The following is a 14,385-nucleotide window of genomic DNA, read 5'->3' on the forward strand; positions in this document are numbered from 1 at the left end:
ATTAGGAATGCTAAATTTCAGAGTTTAGTGAAAATGAAGATGTAATTTTTTCCTATAATCACAGTTTTCAAAACGCTGTGAGACGCTGATGGATGGGAGATCCCTTTAGCCACGTTTAGTTCTCTTCAGACACCAGCTATTGGTTTGGAAAAAAATAAACTGCTCAATGGGGAATAGGGTGGTGTGAAGAGAGTAGGGTTGTGTAGCAGAGAGGAACAAGAACTAGAGAACAAACAGATCACAGCTATGTAGAAAAGTTGTAACAAGAAGAGGAGTTGCCTTTTAAAATACCAAATGAAAAGAAATAATAATAAATAAAATACCAAATGACCCTAACTAGAGCAAAGCCTAGAGATTTCAAATCTTTCTCCAAGCAGTTTTGGGTAAGCTAGATTTGTGATAGTAGAAAAGGACTTTTTGCTTGAAAGTCATTCTTCTGTATTCTAGAACATTGTGCCAGTTTTTTAAACTACCTACAGAAAATTTCCTTGGAGTACCTATAAATGTATTTTTGAAAAAAGATTGTCATAACATCACCAGTACATTTTGAAAACATATACCTTCATCTGCTACTCTTCCTGTCCCTGTAAAGTGATTGTTTTTCCTCTTTTGTAGACTAGTTGTGCTCATTTCCTTTTACTGAATACCCAGCAATCCCAAGCCCTCCACACTGATTTGTTTAACCTAGAAATGTCATACCCATGGTTAAAAGACTATTCCCCCCTTTCCCACTCCATCCTTTCCATAGGGAAAAATCTGTGACTGAAAAAGTTGATGCCTATGATAACTAATCAATGTCTATGTTGCCTAAAGTTAACCAACGATGGAGAAAACTAAAGTTCTTGGCTAAATATCCACACACTGTTCAGTTTTGTCCAGGATCCATTGGAAAAAACTAAGACAGTCTTCTTTTGACTGTTTTACTTCTTGATTCTTAATATTTTTAATTGAAAATTCCCTTTACTCTTCAGGCTTGTAGGCCTAGCCTGGAAGGATTTTAGGTCTTAAGCTTCAGTTATGATAGAGCTTAGAGAAAATGTGGGGAAAGCTACTTTTAGGTAAAATAAAGAAATTTAAACAGTTCAGTATTGCTTTCTTTCCTGGATAGGTGCTAGGATGGAGCCAACTCCTGACTGGTTTGTAGTCAAGAAGAGCTGTGGAATAGTCAAGAGAGCCAAAGGAATAGTTTTGGGGGGAAATGTGTATCTATCTAAGAGGACTAACCAATCATTATTTTTAGGAAAAAAAAGACAAATAGAACCATGTTTCAGAGCCTAGCTAGTGAAAGAGCTGTGGAAAACTGCAGCATCCAAGCTGTTACTGTGTTGCAGGCATGTTTTAATGAAGGAACATGGCCAGGCAGCCTCAAAGGGAATTTTGAGGATATCATTCTTTTGAATTACTGCTGTTCATCTGTTCTCTTCACCACCCCCTTCTAAAGAAAGGGGGGAGCATAAATTACTGTCCAGTAACCCTGTCTTACTTAGTCATAAACTGAGGCAGACCTAGCCTCACATTTTCATTGTCCTTTCACCAAATCCCTAAATAAATAAAATCTCCATACCATCTCCTTTTTCCCTTCCCTCATCCTGCCTACAGGCTTCTCCCTACCCTAACAAAAAAAAAAAAAAAATTTTTTTTGCTTGCATTTTTATTCTAGCATTATGTAGTCAACAGCATTGCACTGGCCCCTTTATGGCTGATGGAGCCCAGGCGGGCTGCCCGATGAAGGGAGACAGCATTTGGCCGATGGGGCTGGTGTGTGCCATTACTGCTGGCCATTGGGCCTCTGTCCTCTACAGCTCCATCCTGGCTCATTAAAACCCTGAGCCAAATAGCTGGGCAGGCGCCTGCTGCAGCACTGTAGGGGCCAGGAAGTTAAATGGTTCTCCTAATCCTGCATAATTTATCTCTCTGTTAGCCCCTCATAAATAGTCCAGTTCAGCCCTACCATGGAGAGCTGAATTTCCTATATTTTTGTGATGACCAACTAGTACCCAGCCTTTCCCTTCTCCTTTCTTTATTATCATTATTAAACATTATTTTCCCCTTGCTTGCTACGAGCGAGCCTTAATGTTTTTTTCATTTGGAACCTCCTGCCTGGATCCCACTTCACCAACAATCTGTCCATTTCTCTCATTTGGACCTGGTATTACAGAGCAGTTGGTGCTACAGTCTTCCCCTTCCCCTCTCCTCCAGATTTCTAGTGCTTCATTTTCTCCTTTCCTATTTTCTCTTTTTTAACCCATCTCCTTTCCTTTTCCATCATTTGCATTTTTTTCTTCCTTCCCATTCCCTCTCCAGTCCCTCTTTCCAGGGACCAACCTTACTGTAGGATGTTTGGTAGGACATTTTAGAAAGGGCACTGAGTCACTTTTTTTTTTCTTCACATCTCTGTTTCTGTTTTGTTTCAGAGATTTACAAACGAGGACCACCTGGCAGTTCATAAACACAAGCATGAGATGACATTGAAATTTGGCCCAGCCCGAACTGACTCAGTCATCATCGCAGGTATTTGCTGCCCCAGAAGCCACGTGCCTTGATATCACCAGACAGTTAAGATTAATACCAGGGACCAGATGTACTGGGAGCTGTACTCCCCTTCTCCCATTAAGAGCCCTTATGTGATCTGCATTTAATCAGGAGAAAGGAACAGTAAAAGCTCCCAAGTTTCTATTGTGCCCTCCATTCTCTCAGTTTTTAATACAAGGTTGGGTTCTGCGGTTTTTGAGGTGGGTGTGTTGAGGTTTTTGTCTTAGCTGTTTTCAGTCTGTTCCCTCCTTGCCTTCTTTTTATTAAGACTTTGAAAGATTTACAGACAAAAGATGCCTTTGACATTTTTCCCTACCCACAGCGAAGGGGTGAACAAAAGAAAGCAAGGAAGTTGACCTAGTCTGGCTGCTTCTCTTCCACTGGGTGTCAGCTTTCCCCCAAGCAGGCAGGTTGTCAGTTCGTAAATTCAACTTCCCTTTATGACCGTGGACACCATTGAGGGCAAACAAGACGCTTAGTCAGTGGGACTTCTCTAAGCCAGCTTGGGTGACCTGGGACCTCTCACTGGCTGTGTGAGACACTGTTTTGCTTACCTGTGCCGCTCTCAAGGGAGCGTTCTCAGCAGCTCCTCTCAAACAGCGCAGCAGTTCTGTCGTGCCATCTTCAGCTAGACAGGCAGACAACGTGGGCTCTTTCTTTGATACCACAAGGGGTTCTGATTTAGCCTGAGTTAGGCAAGCTTACCTCAGTGTTTAACCAATGGAGAATTTTGTGATGATTATTGTATTGTATCAGTTAATAATTCAGGTAAGGCACAATTTCTCTGAGTGTGTGCGTGTTCAGTCATGTCTGACTCTTAGCAACCGCATGGACTGTAGCCTACCAAACTCTTCTGTCCATGGAACTTTCTAGGCAAGAATACTGGAGTGGGTTGCCATTTCCACCTCCAAGGGATCTTCCCAACCTGGGGATCAAACCCACATCTCCTACATTGGCAGGTGTATTATTTACCTCTGCATCACCTGGGAAGCCCAATCTCTCTAAGTACTACTAGCCAAAATGCTGCTTGAGACACAGAGGAGAAAAGAGAGAACCTCTTCCCATAGTTCTGTACATGAAGGAAGGGGCTTGCCCTACAGATCTCCTGTACCTTGTTATTTGTTGACTATCTACTGTGTGTACCAGGCACTTTGCTGGTAGCTTGTGAATTGTAATTCCTGGAAAAAGACTTAAGTTGGGGACATTGTCATTAATGATCTTTAAGAAAGCCCGGGGAAGGTCCTTGGAAGAGTGGAGAGGGCATAAACATGTATGCAAGCAACACAACTTAAATTTATCATTGGGGCATGTATATATGGAAAAAATTTTAGTATTTTAAGTATAAGTGAATAATACAAACAGCATCAGTACTCAGAGAATTATTATTAAGTGAAATTGGTCAAAAAAGTTTATGAAAGAGGTAAATTTGGGGCTCTTGAAAGTCCCTTAGACAGCAAGGAGATCAAATCAGTCAATCCTCAAGAACATCAACCCTGAATATTCATTGGAAGGGCTGATGGTGAAGCTGAAGGTCCAAAACTTTGGCCACCTGGTGCAAAGAGCCGACTCATTGGAAAAGACCCTGATGCTGGGAAAGATTGAGGGCAGGAGGAGAAGGGGGCAATAGAGGATGAGATGGTTGGATGTCATCACCGACTCAATGGACATGAGTTTGAACAAACTCTGAGAGATAGTGAAGGACAAGGAAACCCATCATGCTACAGTCCATGAGATTGCAAAGAGTCGGACACAACTTAACGACTGAACACACACACCAAATTTGGGGCAGAGTTATCAAGCTGGAGAGGTTATTCCAAATGCGTGGAAATGCCTATGCCACCCTCCATGAGTGGGGAGAGAAAATGATACAGGACAGTCCCAAAGAGATCAAATGTTTTCCTGTTATTCTTTGCCTTCTGTTTCAGGGCATTCATCCCATTGCACATTTCAGCTATCGTATCTAGTCTGGTGATTCTCATATCTCCAAATTAAGACCTGGTATCTCACGTGTATTTCAGCCCCTACTGAACACTTACTTGGCTGTTTCTGTTTTCAGATATTCATGTCAGTGACTGTCAGTTAAGGAATTTTTTTTGTCCCCAAAACCAGTTCCTCCGCTTTGATATTCAATGATATCAATATTCTCAAAATCTTGTATTGCTTTATTCTTTCTTCAATTCTGACCGCTGTATTCCTTTCTGTGCTTCCTGTCATCCACCAGCAGTGTGCTTGAATTCCTCCATAGTCTCCTAGCTGGCCTCCTTGACTGGTCTCTCATTCTAATCCATCTTGCATTCTGTTGAAAAGCCAGACTTCCTGAAATTCTTGTCCTCTGCTCAAAATCTGTCATTATCTTCCTATTTTCTCTTACTTTAAGGCTATTTTTATTTGGGTTTTCAAGCTTTCTATAGCCTTGCCCTGTGGTATTTGCCCATCTTTAAATGCAACTTTTATCCCTAACATGATTGTCTTTTGACCTGCACGTACCTTTTTCTCCTCATGTATTGGTGCCCATACCTGCTTCTCTCTGTGCCTTCACCTGCCTGACTCCTCTTATCCTACTAATCTCCTCTCTCCTCTACCCTCTGAAGCCATTCTTTAAGGCCCAGCTCAAGTCCCACTTGTTGAAATCTTTTCCAACTGCTCTGCCCTTAATTTGTCTTTATTTCTGTAACAGTTTTATTCTCTGTCATACATGGCACATATCTTTTGTATACTGTAACACTCTCTATATAAGTTAATTTTATTTCCTCAACTAAAAAACATCCTCTTAGTTCTCTATGGCAAGAACCATATCTTCTTTTTGGCCAAAATTCCTATACTTCTATCTCTCCCCCTCCCCCAAATGTACACACAGTTTATACATATAGCAGCAAAACACAGAAAGCATTCAATAAACACCTGTTGATTTCTCTGGAATTATCAGAGCAAGCTAAGGATTTTCTTATGTACATTTTCTGGCTGTTTGTTCAAGAATGGGAAAAGTTTATATGAGCCTCAGATCAGATATCCAAAAGGCCCTCTTCTGCTGTAACCATGCCCTTAGCTGCCCTGTCCTGTTCCACTGGAGTTGTGATTTTTTTATGTGCCCTTACTGAAGTACTCTCTAAGTATAAGGGAATATTACCTCCACTCACCCGGGGATGGAGGGAAAGTGGCTTTATCGTTGGCCAACCAAAGCTGCCAGAGAACCTTTTAAAACTATTTTGGGAGGTTAGTGGTAAGTTTTCCAAACACTCTGATTCAGAAGAGGTTTTGTTTAAATTAAAAAAAAAAAAAAGGTTATGTTGTTTCCATGGAAAATCCCACTGGACTATTCCCAACTGATCATGCTAGGAGGAGTGATTTTAGCCCCAGGTCTCACTCCTTAAAATATTGTTTAAACATTGTTCTATCCCTATCATTCGGTTTAGTGGTTTGGAATATGAGATGAATCCCTGAGGTGATTAGCACTGCAAGGAAAACCGTCATAATAGAGTTAGGACCAGAGAACAAGATTCAACTGGCCTAAGAGAGAAAAGGGGCTTCCCAGGTGGCACTAGCGGTAAAGAACCCACCTGTCATTGCAGGGGATATAAGAGATGCAGGTTCAATTCCTGGGTCAGGAAGATTCCCTAGAGAAGGGCATGGCAGCCCACTTCAGTATTCTTGCCTGGAGAATCCCATGGACAGAAGAGCCTGGCGGACTATAGTCCATAGGATCACACAGAGTCAGACATGACCGAAGCAACTTAGCACGCAAGAGAGGAAAACTAGAAAAACAGGATGGGGAGAGAGAAGCTCAAATCTAAAATTCAAGTTGCTTGAAAAGTTCCCGTGGGTTACCCAGAGCCTTCCTCTTCCCAAGGGCAGAGGCAGTGTGCTGAGGAAAGATTTGTGCAGCCTCTGAGAGGATATTTTGGCTGGCAAATCTAAATCCAAATATCCTGGTTTCCGGAATTTGCTCTTGGTCCCAGGTCTCCATGCAATGAGGTCTATTGTTTGCAGTTTCCTTTTCTAGCTCACAATCTTGCTGTCTTGCTCCCCAGCCCCTAGATGTGCCTGGAATGCCTTCAAGAAGGTAACAGACTCTTACCTTAGTGACAACTGAAAAACGAGGCACTATTTCTTACTTGGTAGCTTTAGCAAGTAGACTCAGCCATCTGATCCTCAGTCTCTTCTCCTCATCAGATTTTAGTGTCCATCTGCTCACACCTACTCACTTCAGACCTAGCAGAGAATAAGTGTAAAGAGAAAATGTCACTTAATTGTACTTGATTTTCCGACCTAGAAGTTTCACAGACTCCACCTGGGTGGGCAGTTTTGTTTTGTTTTGGGGGTGAGGGAGCTAAAACCAGCCTCTGAGAGAAAGGTGGTTGCATATAGATAGTCACACAATGAAACATTGTTCTGTCGTCCCTCTGCTGGCCTTGAGGCAACACAGCACAGACACCCTCTGGTGGCCTAACACCAGTCTTTACTTACTAGTGCTCCATAAAAACAAATTTGCCTAAACACAGAGATTCTTTCCAGACAGAAGAATAAAAATGTGTTCTTGATGTGCTCTCTAGTTTTAATTTCCGATCAAAACTAAAATAAAGGTTCCTTTTCTTTTCATGTCTACAGATCAAACTCCTACTCCAACTCGATTCCTGAAGAACTGTGAAGAGGTGGGACTCTTCAATGAACTAGCTAGCTCCTTTGAACATGAATTCAAAAAAGCTGCAGATGAAGATGAAAAAAAGGCAAGAGGCGGGACTTTGGTAAAAAACTGGTGGTGTTCAGATCTAGGCAACTTGCACTGTGCCCTGGGATAATTTGCATAATTGGTTAAAGCAACAAATTATGGGCTTGGTTCTGTAGAACCAGATAATACTCACTTATCCTTGTCAGCCATTCAAGTCTTCAGGGGGTCCAGGTGATGGATAAGCACAAGTGTTGGGTCTTCATCAAAAACCAGTTTTCTTGCCCTTCCAGTGGACATTGTTCAGTAATCTATTTTTAAAATTATTTTTGTTCTGAATATGTTGAAGATGTTTTAAAAAAAGTACAAATTACTCAAATTTTGTTATATAATGATTTTTTTTTTAAACCAAATCCCACTCTTTCCTGAGCTAATCAGACTTCTCACCTGGATTGTTTTATTCAGTCAGCCAATCAGTAGACGTTTACTGAATTTTGACTCTTTGTTTCAGTGTATGTAACTCCTACCTCCAAGTAACTGTAGTAATAGTCAAAACATTAAGCTTAAGGAAGGATGTTCTTAAAAGCCTTTCAAAGGAGATCAGCCAGGATGGTGAAAGAACCAGAAATTAGGTGACTTTGGGAACATTTAAAGAAACCGATTTTTTTTTTAAATTTTTTTCCTGCATACACATGTATATATATTTTATTGCATAGAAAGGATGATACTTGTCTCCTGTTTTATTTTCTTATTTTGATTTGGCCACACCCAGTGGCACTGGGGGGAGAAGGCAATGGCAACCCACTCCAGTACTCTCGCTTGGAAAATCCCATGGACAGAGGAGCCTGGTGGGCTGCCATCTATGGGGTCACACAGAGTTGGAAACGACTGAAGCAACTTAGCAGCAGCAGTGGCATTGGGATGGTAGTTCACCAACCAGGGATCAAACCCGTGCCCCCTGCAGTGGGAACGTGGAGTCAACCACTGAACCACTAGGGAAGTGTGAAAAGAAATTTTATTGGAACAAAATTGCAGTCTTCAAATAGTTGAAGAGTTTTTGTGTAAGAGAGGAGTTAAACTTACTCTGTGTGGCCCAGAAGTAGAAATAGGACCAGGATAGGAAGCTATCACAAGGTATGTCCAATTATATGGAGATTCCTTAGGATAGATATTGCGGAGAGGATTAAAATATTGGAATCACTTCAGATTCTGAGATGCTGTGATCCTGATTTTAACCTTTATATTCAAGATCCCTAAAGAATCCTTTAGTTTGGAAGATCAGAGGAAATAGTTCAAGAAGCAGAGTCAAAGAAAAATAGTTTCCATGGAATAAGGGGTTTGGGGGCAAAAGAAAAAGTCAGAGTTTACTCTATTTTGGAATTATAATTCTGGGTTATTAGTCACTACTTAAAATCAGATCTGTGTTCCATAATAATTCAGAAAAAATTCCAATATCTCTGTCTCAGAACATATACATATTAACACATGTACCTCCCATAATTGCAGGGTGCAGTGAGGCATGGAATCCCATCAAAATACAGGAAAGCCAAGACTTAAGCAAAAATTTCCAGGGAGGACTCTTTCCCTCTAAGAGGGAGATAGCAGTGAGAGAGTTTATTCTTAGGTTGGTCGATAAGGAGACCAGGGCCCTTGAAGAAAGCTCTGAGTTGTTGTGGCAACAATCTGTTTCTACTGAGACCAACTTTCTTTAAGTCCAGAGCTAAGGATTACACAACAAAACAGCACATCTTGCTCAATGGTATGTTTTTCCTTAAACTCTGTATATAGTATATAATCATTATATAACAACAATGTATCTTTCTTGAAGACATGTTTCTCCTTAACAGAAACCTTCTGACTAATCCTATTATTTTAAGATTATGTTGTGTTTGGCCTCCAACTAATAAAAAAAAAAAAGATTATGTTGTGGGAGTGGGTCTGATAAGACCTTTACAACCTGAAGATACTCTTTTGATCTATTGTTGGTACCAATTGAAAAAGTATATAAAGCCCCACCCAAACTAGTGATTGAGGCACTCATTGCCCACTTCTGATGTCTATGTCAGAAGCTGTCTCTTTTCACTGTAATAAAACTTCTGCTACATAAAAGCTCTGAGTGATCAAGCCTTGTCTCTGGCCCCGGATCGAAATTCTCTCCTCTGGAAGCCACAAATCCGACACCATTCACTATAAGCTATCAGCAGGTAAATCAAAAGAGTTTGTGCACAATTTTTCCATCCGTCTTAAATTATAAGAATGAAGTGTTCCTATCACTGGGGGTCTTTCGAAGTTCTATAGCTTTCTATCATCTTCATTTCCTGTTATCTCCCACATATTAAAAGAAAGTGGGGGAAACTCAGTGGCATATACTTGTAGTTCTCATTTCAAATGGCAGAACTTGCCATGGTCTGCTCATCATTCTTTTTATCAATCAGTTGCTTACAATCTATGTGGTATAATTCTATTTTACAGTTTCCCTACTTCATCCTCCCTGTCATTTCTTCCTCCCCGCAAACAAAGAAATCAGTCAAACTGTTTCCACCAGGTTGTGAAGTATTTTAAACCAAACTCATTATAGGGAAATTCAAGAAAATTAGCCTCCTTTTAAAGGCTCCAAGTCTTTTCCACTGCCCTTTTAGCTCAGTTAACACAGTTAGTCAGGCCTGTACTCACTGGGCCTCTCTTAGTGTTTCTTCTTGCTTGGTCAGGGGTGGTCTTCACCTCTTCTTGATGAGAAGCATAGGCTCAGTGGAAAATCATCTCCAGGAGTGTTTTATGAGCCCAAAACCTCTGAACCGCAACTTTTCTAGGAGGTGCCCCTAGGAGATTTTAAACTTGTGGTTGTATTTACTTAGAGGCCTCTCCTTCCCACCACCCTCTGACTTCAGGGATCCAAGAATTAGCCCAGTTGGACCTGACATCGGTGTAGGAAAAAATGAGGGCAGAAACTGAAACCATCTTTGCTGTTGCTCATCCTTATCAGATTGGAGAGAAAGAACCATTACCACCTTCTCTAATGTAGTAGATACCAGATTATCTTCAATTTTCTCAAATACCAGAATTTCTAGTGATTAAGATAGCAAGGGATAAATTAAAAACAAGCTCCTCTTTCACCAAGCAGCCTAGGATGTGGGAAGAATAGAACAAAGAATCCACTTTGTCATGAAACTGAACTGCAATGCCAGCCTCCCTATTGTGGTGCAGTATCAGGGTCATCTTAGATGGTTTATTGTTCTCTTCAAAGCCACTTACGGCTCCCCAGTTCTGTGAGGTGATTGCACCACTGCCAGAAAAGTACTCTTTCCCTTCTGGTTTTCTCCGGTCCTGCCCCTAGGACCAAGTTCTAGTTTCTTTCACTGATCAAATGATCAGCCTTTCCTTTCTTTGTTACCCCAAAACCCTATCTTCCTAACTTCTAGCCTCTAGCACCAGATTTTGGGGTGAGAACACCATCAGGCATGGAGAGTTCCCAGAAAAGACAGTTCCTGTTTCATTGACAGTACTTTAATAGCCAATTTTATTTTGTTTGTGTTTGATAATTGGGTAACCTAGTCATTCTGATTGTCAGAAAACGTGTTCACAGCTCTCTAGTAGCCAACAGAACTGGTTGAGAATAGGAAGGCACTGGATTCAGGAATCGTTGTACTTTCCTGAAAAATAATCATAGTATTTGATGGATAAATGACATCTTTGTATTTTCTCCTTTCAGGGTCTTCATAGGCATTCTAAGGTTTTTTTTCCCCTGCTTTCAGAATCTTTTTCAGTATTTATCCATGGTTAGGCAGCTATAAATAACTTCATTTTATAATTGGGAAACAGAAACCCTGAGAAGTTAAAGGATTTGACCAGAGTTGTGTGTAAATCCTGGGTTCCACATTTCTTTGACTTTCAGTTTGGTACTTTGACCAAGGATTGAACTTAGAAGTATAGTCCCTCATCTTTTAACTGGGAAGATATAGATTAAACCTGAAAGGAATCATGGGATTGAACTATGCTCATTTCTCTTTTTTAACAGGCTGCTTCTGGGCCCCTTGACATGTCTCTGCCTTCTACACCAGACATCAAAATCAAAGAAGAAGAGCCAGTGGAGGTAGACTCATCCCCTCCTGAGAGTCCTGCCTCTAGCCCCTGCTCCCCACCACTTAAGGAGAAGGTAAAGCTGTTTACCAAGAGTCATCTGAAACTTGAATTGATAGATGATGTTTTGATGCTATAGTGGTATAAACATAGTGTGATACAGAAGGATTGATTAGATTTAAATAAATGTTAATTGTTTAGAGGATTTATATAAATTACACCTATTCTCTGACCCAGCAACTCCACTTCTAAGTCTGTATGGAAGAGAAATTAGTGCATATGTCCACCAAAAGAAGTATATAACGATGGTCATAGCGGTTGTATTCATCAGTTCAGTTCAGTTCGGTCACTCAGTTGTGTCCGACTCTTTGCAACCCCTGAACCACAGCACGCCAGGCCTCCCTGTCCATCACCAGCTCCTGGAGTTCACCCAAACTCATGTCCGTTGAGTCGGTAATACCATCCAACCATCTCATCCTCTGTCATCCCCTTCTCCTACCTTCAATCTTTCCCAGCATCAGGGTCTTTTCAAATGAGTCAGCTCTTCGCATCAGGTGGCCAAAGTATTGGACTTTCAGCTTCAACAACAGTCCTTCCAATGAACACCCAGGACTGATCTCCTTTAGGATGGACTGGTTGGATCTCCTTGCAGTCCAAGGGACTCTCAAGAGTCTTCTCCAACACCACAGTTCAAAAGCATCAATTCTTTGGTGCTTAGCTTTCTTTATAGTCCAACTCTCACATCCATACATGACCACTGGAAAAACCATAGCCTTGACTAGACGGACCTTTGTTGACAAAGTAATGTCTCCTGCTTTTTAATATGCTGTCTAGGTTGGTCATAACTTTCCTTCCAAGGAGTAAGCGTCTTTTAATTTCATGGCTGCAATCACCATCTGCAGTGATTTGGGAGGCCAAAAAAATAAAGTCTGTTACTGTTTCCCCATCTATTTGCCATGAAGTGATGGACTGGATGCCATGATCTTAGTTTTCTGAATGTTGAGCTTTAAGCCAACTTTTTCACTCTCCTCTTTCACTTTCACCAGGCTCTTTAGTTCTTCTTCACTTTCTGTCGTAAGGGTGGTGTCATCTGCATATCTGAGGTTATTGATATTTCTCCTGGCAACCTTGATTCCAGCTTGTGCTTCTTCCAGCCCAGTGTTTCTCATGATGTACTCTGCATGCAAGTTAAATAAGCAAGGTGACAGTATACAGCCTTGACGTACTCCTTTTCCTATTTGGAACCAGTCTGTTGTTCCATGTCCAGTTCTAACTGTTGCTTCCTGACCTGCAAACAGATTTCTCAGGAGGCAGTCGGGTGGTCTGGTATTCCCATCTCTTTCAGAATTTTCCACAGTTTATTGTGATCCACACAGTCAAAGGCTTTGGCATAGTCAATAAAGCAGAAATCAATGTTTTTCTGGAACTCTCTTGTTTTTTTGATGATCCAGCAGATGTTGGCAATTTGATCTCTGGTTCCTCTGCCTTTTCTAAAACTAGCTTGAACATCTGGAAGTTCACAGTTCACGTATTGCTGAAGCCTGACTTAGAGTATTTTAAGCATTACTTTACTAGCGTTGTGAGATGAGTGCAATTGTGCGGTAGTTTGAGCATTCTTTGGCATTGCCTTTCTTTGGGATTGGAATGAAAACTGACCTTTTCTGGTCCTGTGGCCACTGCTGAGTTTTCCAAATTTGCTAACATATTGAATGCAGCACTTTCACAGCATCATCTTTTAGAATTTGAAATAGCTCAACTGGAATTCCATCACCTCCACTAGCTTTTTTCGTAGTGATGCTTCCTAAGGCCCACTTGACTTCTCATTCCAGGATGTCTGGCTCTAGGTGAGTGATCACACCATTGTGATTATCTGGGTCGTGAAGCTCTTTTTTGGACAGTTCTTCTGTGTGTTCTTGCCACGTCTTCTTAATATCTTCTGCTTCTGTTAGGTCCATACCATTTCTGTCCTTTATTGAGCCCATCTTTGCATGAAATGTTCCCTTGGTATCTCTAATTTTCTTGAAAAGATCTCTAGTCTTTCCCATTCTATTGTTTTTCTCTATTTCTTTGCATTGATTGCTGAGGAAGGCTTTCTTATCTCTCCTTGCTATTCTTTGGAACTCTGCATTCAGATGCTTGTATCTTTCCTTTTCTTCTTTGCTTTTTACTTCTCTTCTTTTCACAGCCATTTGTAAGGCTTCCTCAGACAACCATTTTGCCTTTTTGCATTTCTTTTTCTTTGGGATGGTCTTGATTCCTGTCTCCTGTACAACCTCCATCCATAGTTCATCAGGCACTCTGTCTATCAGATCTAGTCCCTTAAATCTATTTCTCACTTCCACTGTATAATCATAAGGGATTTGATTTAGGTCATACACGAATGGTCTAGTGGTTTTCCCCACTTTCTTCAATTTAATTAATATTCCTAGTAGTCAAAAAACTGGAAGCAGTCTAAAGGTCTTTCAACAAGAGAATAAATAAATGGTGGTATATTTTAAAAATGGAATACCACATGGCATTAAAAAAGAATAGACTAGTGATATATACAGCAATGTGGACATTATGTTGAACAACAACAACAACAAATTTTAGACACAAAAGTACATACCATGTGAAGCCATTTACATCAGATTCAAGAAGAGGCAAAACTGGGACTTCTCTGGCATCTGTTGGTTAAGACTCTGAGCTCCCAATGTAGGGGGCACGGGTTTGATCCCTGGTTGGGGGACTGACATCCCACATGCCATATAGCCAAGAAGAAAAAGTAAAGAAGAGGCAAAACTATTTGAAGATGATAGAATTCATCTTCAAACTCTTTGCCTCTTTTTTTTTTATTCAATTTATTTATTTTTAATTGGAGGAAACCCTTTACCTCTTGAGGGAAGATATGAATTAGGAAGGAACACAGAAGAATGTTCTGGGGTGCTAAAAATGGGCTTTGTTTTTAGTTTGCATATATAGTTTTGTTTTATCCTTTAAATTTATATACTTTACTATATGTATATTGTACTAGATCATGTATGTTGTACTACTTCAATTAATAAGTGAAAATGAAAGATCACATAATTCATACATTGAACATTCAACCATTTAGAAAAAAAATCTTCCCATAG

At 40.6% G+C, this 14,385-nt stretch overlaps 1 protein-coding gene across 6 annotated transcripts in view; it reads left to right on the forward strand.

The window, feature by feature from the left end:
• LOC133044846 (cyclic AMP-dependent transcription factor ATF-7) overlaps positions 1-14,385 on the forward strand; it is a 91,463-nt gene that overhangs the window by 59,552 nt on the left and 17,526 nt on the right. For 5 of the 6 annotated variants that reach the window (XM_061126650.1, XM_061126681.1, XM_061126659.1 and 2 more), the window contains 3 exons: positions 2,415-2,511; positions 7,138-7,256; positions 11,211-11,348. In XM_061126650.1, the coding sequence (XP_060982633.1) occupies positions 2,415-2,511; positions 7,138-7,256; positions 11,211-11,348 (354 nt within the window). The remainder of the gene's footprint in view (positions 1-2,414; positions 2,512-7,137; positions 7,257-11,210; positions 11,349-14,385) is intronic. The other variant, XM_061126689.1, reaches the window with a different exon arrangement.

The sequence above is a fragment of the Dama dama genome, chromosome 3, assembly GCF_033118175.1.
Source record: "Dama dama isolate Ldn47 chromosome 3, ASM3311817v1, whole genome shotgun sequence".
NCBI lineage: Eukaryota > Metazoa > Chordata > Mammalia > Artiodactyla > Cervidae > Dama > Dama dama.